The sequence below is a fragment of the Oryx dammah genome, unplaced genomic scaffold (assembly GCF_014754425.2).
Source record: "Oryx dammah isolate SB20612 unplaced genomic scaffold, SCBI_Odam_1.1 HiC_scaffold_23, whole genome shotgun sequence".
NCBI lineage: Eukaryota > Metazoa > Chordata > Mammalia > Artiodactyla > Bovidae > Oryx > Oryx dammah.
This window is the reverse complement of record NW_024070207.1, coordinates 56980096-56993818: the sequence shown is the minus strand read 5'-3', so window position 1 is coordinate 56993818 and position 13723 is coordinate 56980096. Positions and strand designations below refer to the sequence as shown.

General features: G+C 46.1%; 1 protein-coding gene across 1 annotated transcript in view; it reads right to left on the bottom strand.

Moving 5' to 3' along the window:
* The window catches only part of GAB3 (GRB2 associated binding protein 3), a 91835-nt gene extending 86454 nt beyond the window's left edge, over positions 1–5381 (bottom strand). The window contains exon 1 of the mRNA XM_040265614.1: positions 5250–5381. Within this exon, the coding sequence (XP_040121548.1) occupies positions 5250–5321 (72 nt within the window). The 5' untranslated portion in view covers positions 5322–5381. The remainder of the gene's footprint in view (positions 1–5249) is intronic.
* Between the last annotated feature and the right edge of the window lie 8342 nt (positions 5382–13723).

The following is a 13723-nucleotide window of genomic DNA, read 5'->3' as shown; positions in this document are numbered from 1 at the left end:
TGCATCTGACCCAACCAGTGGGTGTGTTTTCTTATGAAACTGCAACCAATTCAGTAACACACTATTTTGTATTTTATTTACTTCCTTTCCTTTTTCCATCACTCTCACCACACTGAGATTACAACCCCAACAGAGCCTTAGCAAATAAGTTTTGGCTCAAGTTGTGTTTTCTAAGGAATGGAGGTGAAGATAGAATCTAATAGCCCTACAGATACAAACAAGTTAGTAGACATAATGGAGAAAGCCCCGTCTACAGTAAAAACAAAAGTGAAAACAACAACAACACACACACACACACAGAAACCCCAAACAGACATAAGACTAATAAGTGTGCAAAGACCTATGTGAGAAAAACCTGGAAATACTCTTCTAAGACATAAAAGCTGACTTGAACAACTGGAAAGACATATTTTGTTCTTGGATAGAAAGGCTCAACACCATAATATCAGTTCTCTCTAAGTTAATTTAAAAATCTAAAATAACCCTCCTTTCCAATAATAACAGATTTTCTTTTGAAAGTAAGCAAGCCAATTCTCAAGTTCATGTGGCAAAATAAAATCAAAACTAGCCAAACTAAACTCTAAAAATTCCAACAACAACAACAACAACAAAACACCACCAACAATAAAGCCATATCAGTGGAGGCTTTTCTCGTGGGTCAGCGGTAAAGAATCTGCCTGCAATGCAGGAGACCCGGGTTCTATCCCTGGGTCTGCCTGGAGGAGGGCAAGGCAACTCACTCTAGTCCTCTTGCTTAGAGTCCCATGGACAGAGGAGCCTGGCAGGCTGCAATCCATGGGATCACAAAGAGTCAGATATGACTAAGCAGCAGCAGCCATATCAGTATTCAAGTCAATTGTAAAACCTCTCTAATGAAAAGAGCATAATAATGGCACGAGTTGACAGAGATACAATAGAAGATAACAGAAAATCCAGAAACTGAACCAGAATGAAATATAGGAATTATCTATGATAAGGAAGGGCAGTATTTGACACCAGTAGAGATACAGACCAATTTTTTAAATAATTTTGTGTTGGCAAAATTGTACAGCAACTTGGAAAACAATAATATCAGATCCGTTCTTTACGTCTGCACCAAGGTAAACTCCAAAAGGATCCTGAATCGAAATATAAAAAATAAAACACAAACCAGGGCTCCTGTTTGCTTCTGCTCAGCAGCTCAGACCCAACACCCCAGTGTCCCAAACACTGAGCTGATGACATTCCTGAGGAAGAAGGGCTGTGGGCCTTGCCTGAAGGAGGAGAAATGTACGAACTCACTGCCCCAGCACAAGGCCATGCCCAGTACAGGGGCAATCACCCCTGCTAGGCAAGCAAGTTGGAGCCCCAGGCTTTGGCAGGAGGGAGCTGAGAGTCACACTTTCAAGTCAATCCAGGTGGTGCAGATCCCACCCCTGGCCACCTGCCAGCATCATCATCCCCCCAGGCTGATGCCTGACCTGCAAGTACCTGCATCTCCCCCATAGACCCCAATGCCTCAATAAACCCAAACACTCAGGGGAAAAAATGATCAAATACAACAAAATACAAACAAAAACAAAACCATACAAGCACCAGAAGCAGAGTCAAAATACAAGTGACAAACAAGGGAAAAGTATATACATCTCTTCTCCCAAAGGACTAATCACCTCCTAAAAATTGCAGCTAAAGAGACCAACAGGGAGAAGGCACACACATGTCAAGACATGTTCAACTTCCCTCCATGTAAAAGAACTGCCAATTCAAATGACACTGAAACACCATTTCTCACATATTGTATGGCAAAAAATGTCCAAGTTTAACATCACGTGCTGTTGGCCCAGCAGTATTGACACTGCTGGAAGGAATGCAAAATGGAACATTTGTTAATATCTATGGATTGTAGATTCACAGGCCCAGCAATCCCAGCTCTGGAAATCATCCAGGTGTACCTGCACAAAAAGGAAAGCATAACCTGGGCAATGTTACTAGTTGTGGCCATGGTTGTACACATCAAGAGGAGAAACAACTCAGGGGTCCAAAATAGGGAAGTGGCTGAATAAACATGGTATGGCCACACATCAAGATGCTACACAGCTGTCAAAAATAATGAAGCTCTCTGGTCACTGACATGGACAGAATTCCAGAGTAACTTTTTGTTTTTGAGAATTTTTAAGATCAACTCTCTTACCAACTTTCAAATCCACATTTCAGTATTACTAGCTACAGTCGCCATGCTGTATATTAATATACTCAGAACTATTTATTTTATAAATGCAAGTCTGTACCTTTGGAGCACCTTCACCCATGTCACCCACCCACTCCCCCTTCCCCTGCCTCTGGCAACCACCAGGCTGTTCTCTGTATCTCTGAGTTCAATTTTGAAGAGTTTACATAAAATTGAGATCACCTGGTATTTGCCTTTCTCTGTCAGACTTAATTCACTTTGTATAATGCCCTCAAGTTCCATCCATGTTGTTGCCAGCGGCAAGATGTCCTTATTTTGGATGGCTGAATAATATCCCCCTGTATATATATGTGTAGGTAAAGATGGGTCTTTATCTCCCTTGAGAAGGAAATGGCAATCCACTCCAGTGTTCTTGCCTGGAGAATCCCACGGACAGAGGAGCCTGGCTGGCTACAGTCCATGGGGTCGCAGAGTTGGACACGACTGAGCAACCAACACATCTTTATCTATTCATATGCTGATGGGTACTTAGATGGCTTACCTTACCTATTATAAATAATGCCTCAGTGGATATGGGGGTGCAGATACCTTTGTGGATCAGTGATTTTGTTTCCTTTGGATAAATAACCAGAAATGGAGTTGGTAGATCATATGGTAGCTCTGTTTTTATTTTTTGAGGAACCTCCGTACTGTTTTTCATAGTCTGTGTGCCGGTTTACAGTCCCACCAACAGTGTAGGAGGGTTCCCTTTTCTCCAACATCTTTGCCAGCATTTGTTAACTCTTATCTTTCTAACAGCCATTCTGATAGGTGTGAGGGGCTAGCTCACCTGTGCTTTTGGTTTGCATTTCCCTGACAATCAGTGGTTGAGCCTATTTTCATGTGCCTGTTAGCCATCTATTTGTCTTCTTAAATGAATAGACAACGTAGAATGGAATATAGACTAAGCTACCTTTTGTGAAAGAAAGGGGAAAATAAGGAGCTATGTACATATGTCCTTGTATTTATATAAAGAAATATTGGACAGGTGAAGGAACAAACTAAGAAAAAAATGGTTAATTGAGGGCTAAGGGCAATTAAGATGGATGATGACAGAGGGGAGAGTGAGATTTCTCCATGTATGTCTTAAATATATATATATATTTATTTAAAATTTTTGAAACATGTAGACATAATATCTATTCACAGACACAGAAAAGAAACATGGTTACCAAAGGGGAAAGTGGGGGATAAATTAAGAGTTGGGAATTAGACACACACTAATATGAATAAAACAGATAAACAGCAAGGTCCTACTGTGTAGCATCGGGAACTATATTCCATATCTTGCAATAACCTATCATGGAAAAACTCTATAGCTGTATAGCTGAAAGTAACACAATACTGTAAATCAACTACAGTTAAATTTTAAATTTAAAAGAGCAGTCACAAAACTAACTTGGCTCATGGATTCAAGAGGATGAAACACCAGCTTAGCTTGCACTGAAAGATTTACCTAAAAACAGACTCAGCTTCTGTTAGTCATTTAAGAAACATGAACAGAGTACTACTTGCTCTGGCCATGTAAGAACTGAATTATTGCCTTGTTTGTGCTAGTAGCCTGCTTTGTTATGTCGCTGTGTTACAAATGTTATGGTGTGGACTTCCGGAGGACAGGGAGCAAGTTATTTTTTCTCGATGACACAGGGCCTAGTTCAGAGTTGGTGCTCAATTAAAAGAAAGAAGGAATGAATACCCCCTATAAGATCTGAACCAACAGCGGCTGAGTGATAGCTTCGCGTTGCCTCGCGGCCCTGACGCATGATCGCCACCTAGTGGCTACAGGAGATTCCTGCAGAGCTTAGAGAGAGAAACGACTTCGGCGTGTGTTCCCGAGATGGCTTTCAACCAAAAAGCATAAAAGCCGGTCTAAACGACTATGTCCCTCATTAGAAAAAATTACCCTTTCTGGTCTTGGAGTGTTGGGAGGATGCCACTGAGGCAGTCTCGCGTCCTAAGTCTCCTCCATCACCACCCGATCACACGCCTCACACAGTAACCAGTGCAAAGTCCACATCTGCCACACCTCCATCGGACCTCCCGAGAAGGAAACACATGTGATAACAGGTGTAGACACTCATGGCTTTCCCCAAGTGGATAAGCGGCTAATCAACTTTCCTAAGCCAGTCTCGTCAGGACAAGATATACACCAGTCCTAGCCAACAACCTTCCACGAACTTTGGTCTGCAGGTTCGCCAGCTTCCTGCAGCGTCGGATACTCGCTCCTATGTCGAAGGGCAGAGAGTAAACCTGCCTCGAGCTGGTTTTGCAAGGCCGGGTCTGTCGCAGACCGTCACCGCCCCCCCCCCCCACCTTTGAACGTCAGTGAGTTTTCCAAGCAGCTGCACCCTTAGCAAAGCTGTCGAGTGCTTAGAGCCCGAGAAATATTGGACCTCGTGTTTAGGGACTGGTGGACCCCAAAAGAATGATGAAGGTAAACACTGGTCGTAAATCAGGGGGAAAAAAAATATCTATCTATGGCTGTAATGAGAAAATGCCTCTAAGAGACGGACACGAGTCTGCTCCTGGGTCAGCGGAGAAAGGGGTCTGAGCAAGTGTACGTTGCAAAGACCTTGTCCTGCTGACGCGGCTGGAGAGAAGAAATTTCGAGCCGGGGTCGTCCATTTAAGATGGTGATGGGATGCGTAGGAAGGGGAGGTCTCCGGAGCGCCCCGTGTCTCCTCCTACCGAAAACCCGCGGTGCCCATAAGTACCAGCAAAGAGGGGCGTCCAAAGAAAGAAAGAACGAAGAAGGAACAGCCTGGGGAAGACCGCAAGGGCGGCGGTGTCCGATGACAGTTACGCGGAAGGATGGGGCTCGCGGCCCATCGCCGCCACGGCCCCGGGGACCGGGACGCTCCTTCGGGAGGTCCCGCTCCGAGACCGGGATCGGCGCTCGTCTCCTCGACGTACGATCTCGCTTTGCCGGCCGCCTGCCTCGCCCGCCGCCGGAGCGTCGGGGGTGGGGAGGATCCCGGGGATCCCCCGCGGGCGGAAGGGCCCCAGGACCCCCCGAGGGCGCGGGGCAACTCCCCCTACTCACGTAGCGCTGCAGCTTCCTCTCAGGGGGCGACTTGACCAGCCAACCCGTGCAGACGGTGTCTCCCGTGCTCATGGTGCCTGCCTTCCCTCTGGCTCGGCCAGCGCCCGCGGCGGAGGAAGTCGGTGGGGTTGCCGGCGGGGCGGGCCCAGCGCCTCCCGCCCGATCGCCGGCCCAGCGCCGCCACCCCCCCGGCGGCCCCGCGACCCTCGGCCCGGGGTGGGGGCAGGCGCCACCCCCCGGCTCCGGGCAGCCCAGCCCGGCGGGCCGGAGCGGGTCCCCCTGCCGCCAATCTCGCCCCCCGTCCTCCCCTCCCACCCCGATTGGCCGCGTCAGAAGGGCTGGTCTCCGGGCCTCGGGCCTCGGAGTCGCGAGAGGCGAAATCTACACCCGCACCTGCGGAGTCAAAGCTCACGGACGCAGCCTAAGCGCCCCGTGACTTCCCGCTTCCCCTGGTTCACCAAGGACTGCTTCTCCTGGAGCCCTCCCCCAAAGATTGCAGACTCCGGCGGCAGGACAGAACCCAAGTCCTCCCCGATCAAACGGTTCACACAGGCAAGGGCTGTTTGCAGACTTGAAAAGATGGATCCCAGAAAGACAATGCAGCCGGGGACTGAGGCTGGTAAACAACAGCCACCCACACGACACTTGCTGAGTCCTGCAGGGCCCCGTAACTATGCCAAACGCTGGACAGGCAGCTAGCTCCCTAGATCCACACCCCCTATTATCACAGTCTCAATCGTGCAGGTGAGTAAGCTCAGCCACAGCAAGACATCTCCGGCCAAAGTCATCCAACGGAAGAACTGAGACGCAGCCAGGCCTGGTTGTATGCTCTTCAAGGGACACTCTGCCCTTGGTGAACACACTTGGTAAACATAAAAGCACGAATAGCAAAGTTCAGATCAGCACCCAGAGTTCTAACCTGTGTGATGCCTCTCCCTCGGAAGGGTCACTTGGAAGCAACAAAGGTCACATCATTTCGTTGATTGACAAAAAGACTTCTCAGCCTCCTACCATGTCCTTCCAGAGAGCAATGATTCTTGTACCTTGATGTTCATGTGTTGTTCTATAATCAGTCAGGATTCACTGTGGGGAACAGAGTTTGCTCTCGGGGTTTCAAGCAGAAAGGGATTTAATTCAGGGAGCAAAAGAAAGTGAAGTCCCTCAGTCTTGTCTGACTCTTTGCGACCTCGTGGACTGTAGCCCACCAGGCTCCTCCATCCATGGAATTTTCTAAGTAAGAGTACTGGAGTGGGTGGCCATTGTCTTCTCCAGGGGATCTTCCAAACCCAGGGATCGAACCCAGGTCTCCCGAATTTACCATCTGAGCCACCAGGGAAGCCCTTAGGGAGAAAGTGCTTACAAAACCACTGGAAGTGCTGTAGCGTCAGGAGTCAGCGGCAGCTAAGAGAAAACCAACTATCCACTTTACTAAACCCCCTTGCTAGCCAATATCAATATACACCCCCTAGCAACAACCACTGGTTCTTCGCAAATTTAAAGCTGCTATACTATTCCTCCTACAAACGAAACAGCACTCCCTAAAACAGGAGACCACAATGCCCATAAGTCACTATATCCATCTCTAGGGGATATTGATTTGTCTTCTGGTTCACATATCATCTCACCTCAACAGTCTCAAACCTAAAGGAAAACTTAAAGCTAACCTCGATCAACCTTTCTTTGACATCCATAAAATCAGTAGAGAAAGAAAATTGGAAAGTTGACATGTCCCTCCCCTTGAGAGGGTAACAGGAAGAAAGGCCAGGGGTCTCCAAAAGGAGGAAATAGGCTGCAAGTGTCAGACATTTTTATCTCTCTTAAGTGGCAGGAGGAAACAAACTAGTGATATTTTTTTCCTTCTCTATACAAATGTAAAAGGTTTCTCTTAAAATACTGTATTGCCATAATGACACCTGGTTCCACCTGAATTTAACTATTCTCAAACCTTGAGTTAATCAATGCATTTTTCTTATGGAAATGTTTGTCTTAAGACATGTTAATGTACTATGCATTTACCCCAGACTCTGTCTTCAAGACGGTTCTGCCTAATGCCTCAGAAACTACTTGACAAACCATACTCAGACATTGTTCCCCTAATCTATGTAAACGAAACTATTTGTATGGTAATCTGCCCTTCTACAAGATTCAAGTCAATCATTTTATGGCCCGGGATGAATCATCTGGTGCCAAGATTATCCCAAAATGCATCTTATGGATGAGGGGCCTGGTGCCATTCTGAGTTTTAAGACATTCCTTTCTTTCATTAACAGACTTCTACTGCTGCTAAGTCGCTTCAGTCGTGTCCGACTCTGTGCGACCCCATAGACGGCAGCCCACCAGGCTCCTCTGTCCCTGGGATTCTCCAGGCAAGAATACTGGAGTGGGTTGCCGTTTCCTTCTCCAATGCATGAAAGTGAAAAGTGAAAGTGAAGTCGCTCAGTTGTGCCCAACTCTTAGCGACCGCATGGACTGCAGCCTACCAGGCTCCTCCGTCCATGGGATTTTCCAGGCAAGAGTACTGGAGTGGGGTGCCATTGCCTTCTCCAACAGACTGCTAGAGACTATACAACATCCAGCTGAAGACTAGCAAGGGGGTACTCCTTCTGCCCCCTTCTGATGCCTATGTCAGAAGCTTTCTGTATCTCCTTTATGCTTTAATAAAACTTTATTACACAAAGCTCTGAGTGATCAAGCCTCGTCTCTGGCCCCGGATTGAATTCTTCTCCTCCGGAGGCCAAGAATCCCAGCGTCTTTTTGTTCAGCAACAACATTTCACCCTCCAACAGCTACTACCATTCTCCTTTCTGTAACTGATCTTGAGACCACCCTTGGTCTTTTTAAGTTCCTTCTTCACTACCCTCCCTGTCTTCCTTTTGCTCTCCAACTTCAGCTGGTCAGAATCCATTACCTGGTAAGTGACTCAAACCTTTCTTCCTGCTGAGCCTGAAGCCTTCATGGTCTGCCTGGATGTGGCAGGAGTCAGAGGTACCCCAGAGGATCCCTTGGATTCAATTCATAATCCTTTTCAATCCCATGGGTGAACAGTGACACTATTTTCAGGTGATAACATCCTAAGCAACCTGTATGCATGACAAGAAGCAATAGTTAGAACCTTACATGGAACAACAGACTGGTTCCAAATTGGAAAAGGAGTACTTTAAGGCTGTATATTGTCACCCTGCTTATTTAACTTGTATGCAAAGTACATCATGCAAAATGCTAGACTGGATGAAGCACAAGCTGGAATAAAGATTGCCTGGAGAAATATCAGTAACCTCAGATATGCAGAGGACGCCATCCTTATGGCAGAAAGTGAAGAGGAACTGAAGAGCCTCTTGATGAAAGTGAAAGAGGAGAGTGAAAAAGCTGGCTTAAAACTCAACATTCAAAAAGTGAAGGTCATGACATCCGGTCCCATCACTTCATGGCAAATAGATGGGGGGAAAATTGGAAACAGTGACAGACTTTATTTTCCTGGGCTCCAAAATCACTGGGGATGGTGATTGCAGCCATGAATTTACAAGACACTTGCTCCTTGGAAGAAAAGCTATGACAAACCTAGACAGTGTATTAAAATGCAGAGATATCACTTTGCCAACAAAGGTCTGTATCATCAAAGCTATAGTTTTTCCAGTAGTCATGAGTGGATGTGAGAGTTGGACCATAAAGAAGGCTAAGCACCAAAGAATTGATGCTTTTGGATTATTGTGCTAGAGAAGACTCTTGGGAGTCCTTTGGACTTCAAGGAGATCAAACCAGTTAATCCTAAAGGAAATTAACCCTGAATATTCATTGGAAGAACTGATGCTGAAGCTGAAGCTCTCATACTTTGGCCACCCAATCAATGCAGAGTCAACTCATTGGAAAAGACCCTGATGCTGGGAAAGATTGAAGGCAGAAGAAGGGGGCGACAGAGGAGGAGATGATTGGATGGCATCACCAACTCAATAGACATGAATTTGAGTAAACTCCAGGAGACAGTGAAGGATAGGGAAGCTTGGCATGCTGCAGTTCCTGGGGTTGCAAAGAGTCGGACATGACTGAGCAACTAAAAAACAACATCAACCAAGCCTACTCAGTAGACTGGTAATTTGCCTGTTGTTTCAGTGGCATAAAAAACCCTATGTCACCAGATGGCAATCTCAACTTGCAATATGATGGAACCAACACTTGGGTTCTGGTAGAAGCATCCCTTTCTTGGGAACCAACAGAGCTCCAAGCTGCAGGCAGGGGATGAAATGCCCTGAGAGTAGACGATTAGGAATGATGACTCCTAATCGTGAGGAATCCTTCCCCCTTCTTGATTCGCAGGCCGTGGATTCCAGCAAAGGAGAAACAGCACCATACAATGGCCACCACCTCAGTCTTGACTCCTGTAAGACAGCAGCTCCCCTTCAGTGTCTTTTCACCAACTAGGGTAGGAACTGACCTCTACTAGACTGACCATCCCCACCGTCTACAGCCTGGGTCTTCAGGGCAGTTCCTCTGTGTGAGCATAGGGCATAAGTCTCGTGTCTTACAGGGATTACCTTGGTCAGAAGCACTGTTATATGAAAGATTGCTAAAGTGAATGTAAGACAGTAAGTCTATGGGGGGGGGGGGGGGCAAGTCATCCGAAAAGTCGCTTAAGATAAGTACCTATTCAAGACAGGACAAATTGCGGCCCCTCCCACTGCGGGATATGGGCTGATTTCATCAATGGCCACCAGGTGGCGGACTCCTCCCCCCGGAAGGCCACCATGTTGTGCTATGCTTAGTTGCTCAAGTCGCGTCTGACTCTTTGTCACCCCATGGACTGCCAGCCCACCAGGCTCCTCTGTCCATGGGGACTCTCCATGCAAGAATACTGGAGTGGGTTGCCATGCCCTCCTCCAGGGGATCTTCCCAATCCAGGGATCAAACCCAGGTCTCCCGCATTGCAGGTGGATTCTTTACCATCTGAGCCTCCAGGGAAGCCCAAAACTACTGGGATGGGTAGCCTATCCCTTATCCAGGGGATCTTCCTGACCCAGGACTCGAAAAGGGGTCTCTGGCATTACAGGCAGATTCTTTACCAGTTGAGCTACCTGGGAAGTCCAAAGACTCCCTTACTGAGGGAATGAATGTAGGTCTCTGCTGTGGACAGGCTGAGTACATAGCAGTGCCAGTGGCTGCGACCTGAGGGTAGTTCCTGGGAGGGGAGACTCACTCCTCTCTGCTGATTCCTTTACTCTGTAAACTTCCTGGTGGCTCAGATGTTAAAGCGTCTGTCTACAATGCGGGAGACCTGGGTTTGATCCCTGGGTTGGGAAGATCCCCTGGAGAAGGAAATGGCCACCACTCCAGTATTCTTGCCTGGAAAATCCCATGGATGGAGGCGCCTGGTAGGCTACAGTCCATGGGGTTGCAAAAAGCTGGCCATGACTGAGCGACTTCACTTTCCTCTGTAAAAACAATTCTCCCCATTAGACTCTCAGTCCAACCTATGAAGCCTGCCACTTGCTTCCTTTGGAGACCTTGAACAAGACACCTAGGAGGGGACACGTGGCAGTCAAGGGAAAGGGTCGTCCACAGCAGGGGCCGCAGAGCTGGGAACCACCTGCTTGAGCGACTGTCCTATACCTTCCAGACCTGCATAAGTCTGGTCTCAAATCTTCCCCTTCCCGTGGAGGATTAGATGGCCATACATTCAGACTTTCCCACAGACCAGGAATAAGCCAGAAGCTGTTGATCAAAAGGAAAATATGTTTGTAGTAGAGGGCATGATGTCCTTCGGGAATCCACAGGATGTTTCTCTTTTTAGGACTTGTCATAAGCTCCATGCAGCCCTGCAGTGTGTCAAGTGACTGGTACCTGTCATAGAGACTTTCCTTGTCCTGGGTCCCACCAAAACCGTGTCACTTCATAGGTAACTTGCTGAAGCACGGGTGGGTACAATTTCATGTAGTATATGCTGCCTATGGAATCTGAAGAACCCCACCAAATGTGGTGCCCGAGTGGGAGGTGGTATGAGGTGCAGCAACTTACTGAATACCTAGCATGGTCCAGACCATACCAAAACATCACTAAGGGTCATTCTCTTGGGTTTTCATTGGCTTGATCTCCCACACTCCACACTCTGGCATACATGTGTCTTTTTTTTTTTCTTCTGAATATTTTTTGGGAATCAGGGGTTGTCCTTGTTACCCTGTTGCAATAGCCCATGAGGCTCCTCTGTCTATGGGATTTTCCAGGCAAGAATACCAGAGTGGGTTGCCGTTTCCTTCCCCAGACATGTGACTTGATGAAGCATCTCTGGTACCTCTTGGCCACCAACTGCAGTAACCATGATGTCTTCAGTGTAATGGCCCAGCATAATGTTCACCATGATTGTCAAAATAATCAAGTTCCGTTCATCTGAGATGATGACAGATAGTCAGAGGGCAGCTGGTTTGTACTCCAGCCTGGGGAGAGTAGATAATTTGAAGAGCAAGTGTTTTTCTACAAGCTGGATTCCCTTTGTGACTTCTTAGGCTTAGTTTGAAATAGATAACCAACATGGACCTACTGGATAGCAGGGAACTATATTCAATATTTATTTAGTTATATGAATAACTATATTCAATATTGGGCTTCCCTGGTGGCTCAGCTGGTAAAGAATCTGCCTGCAATGCAGGAGACTTGGGTTCCATCCCTGGGTTGGGAAGATCCCCTGGAGAAGGGAAAGGCTACTCACTCCAGTATTCTGGCCTGGAGAATTCCATGGACTGTACAGTTCATAGGGTCACAAAGAGTCAGACACAATTGAGCAACTTTCACTTTATATAGGGCTTCCCTGGTGGCTCAGAGGTTAAAGCGTCTGCCTGCAATGCAGGAGACCTGGGTTTGATACCTGGGTCAGGAAGATCCCCTGGAGAAGGAAATGGCAACCCACTCCAGTACTCTTGCCTGGAAAATCCCATGGACAGAGAAGCCTGGTAGACTGCAGTCCATGGGATCGCAAAGAGTTGGACACGACTGAGCGACTTCACTTTCACTTTCACTTCATATTCAATATCTTATAATAATGGAAAAGCATCTGAAAAAGAATATATATATATATATATATATATATATATATATATATATAACTGATTCACTGTGCTGAACACCTGAAACTAACATGATATTGTAAATCCACTACACTTCAATAAAATAAGGAAACAACATTTAAAAACAAAACAAGAGAAGAGGAAGTTTCTCCCACCAAAAAATTAGGTTTACTTTGGCAGTTCTTTAAGTACTGTACAAGCATCCACTATTAAGGAAGAGTTTCTATTTTAATGATGTTATATGGGGCAAAGTGGCCATGCATCTAACTTATTCTCTGTGAAAAGAGAGGAAATTTAAAAAGAAAATTCTTCTCCAATTTCAAGATGAAGGACAGACATGGGGAGATAGCTATACATGTGTGTGAAAGGCCAATAATGTAAAATTCACAAATCACATCCACAAACACATAAAAAGAATTATACACCATGAGCAGGTGGGGTTTTCTCTAGAGATAAAAGGCTCACTCAATATATGAAAAATTGATCAATGATATCTACTATATTGACAAGCAAAAGAAGTTACATGGTTGTATTGATGCAGAACATACATTTGACAAACCCAATGTCGATTCAAGACCACAATGCTCATGATGTGTAAGTCACTCAGTACTAAGGCTAGAGGGGGAAATTCTTCAACTTGTTAAATAGCATCTATGGAGGACATGACTAACGTTGTGGTTAAATTGTGAAAAATGGGGCATTTTCTCATATGGTTGGGAACAAGGCAAGGCTATCTGCCCTCACTACTCTTATTCAACACAATGTTGGAAGTTCTAGGCAGTGCAATAAGGGGAAAAAAACAAAAAGTGCACAGAATGAGAAGAAGAAATAACAGCATCTCAGTTTGCAGACGATATCATTGTCTTCATAGAAAATCCAAAGGAATCTACTGGAAAAACTCCCATAATCAATAAGTGAGTTTTACAGAGTTGCAGGATACAAGATCAACACATTTCAAGGCTCATTATTTAACTGCAGTGATCAAGATTGTGTGGGATCCACAATATTGTAAAGTAATTAGCCTCCAATTAAAATTTTTTAAAAAGTAAAAAAAAAAAAAAAGGTTGTGTGGTATCAGTAGAAAAAGTGAAAGTGAAGTCACTCAGTCGTGTCTGACTCTTTGTGACCCTGTGGACTGTAACCTATCAGGCTCCTCTGTCCATGGGATTTTCCAAGCAAGAGTACTGGAGTGGGTTGCCACTTCCTAGTATCAGTAGAGGGAGAAACATATAGATAAATGGAATGGAATAGAGAACCCAGAAATAGACCCACATCAATTTCCCCAGCTGGTTTTTGGCCAAGATGTAAAACCATCCTAGTGGGGTCTGCCACTCCCAGCCAGGGCCCAGCAATTGTCAGGATTCTTTCTTTATGACAGTGAGTTCCAGGTTCAGCAACTTCTGTTTCTCTTTGCAGGGACCATTC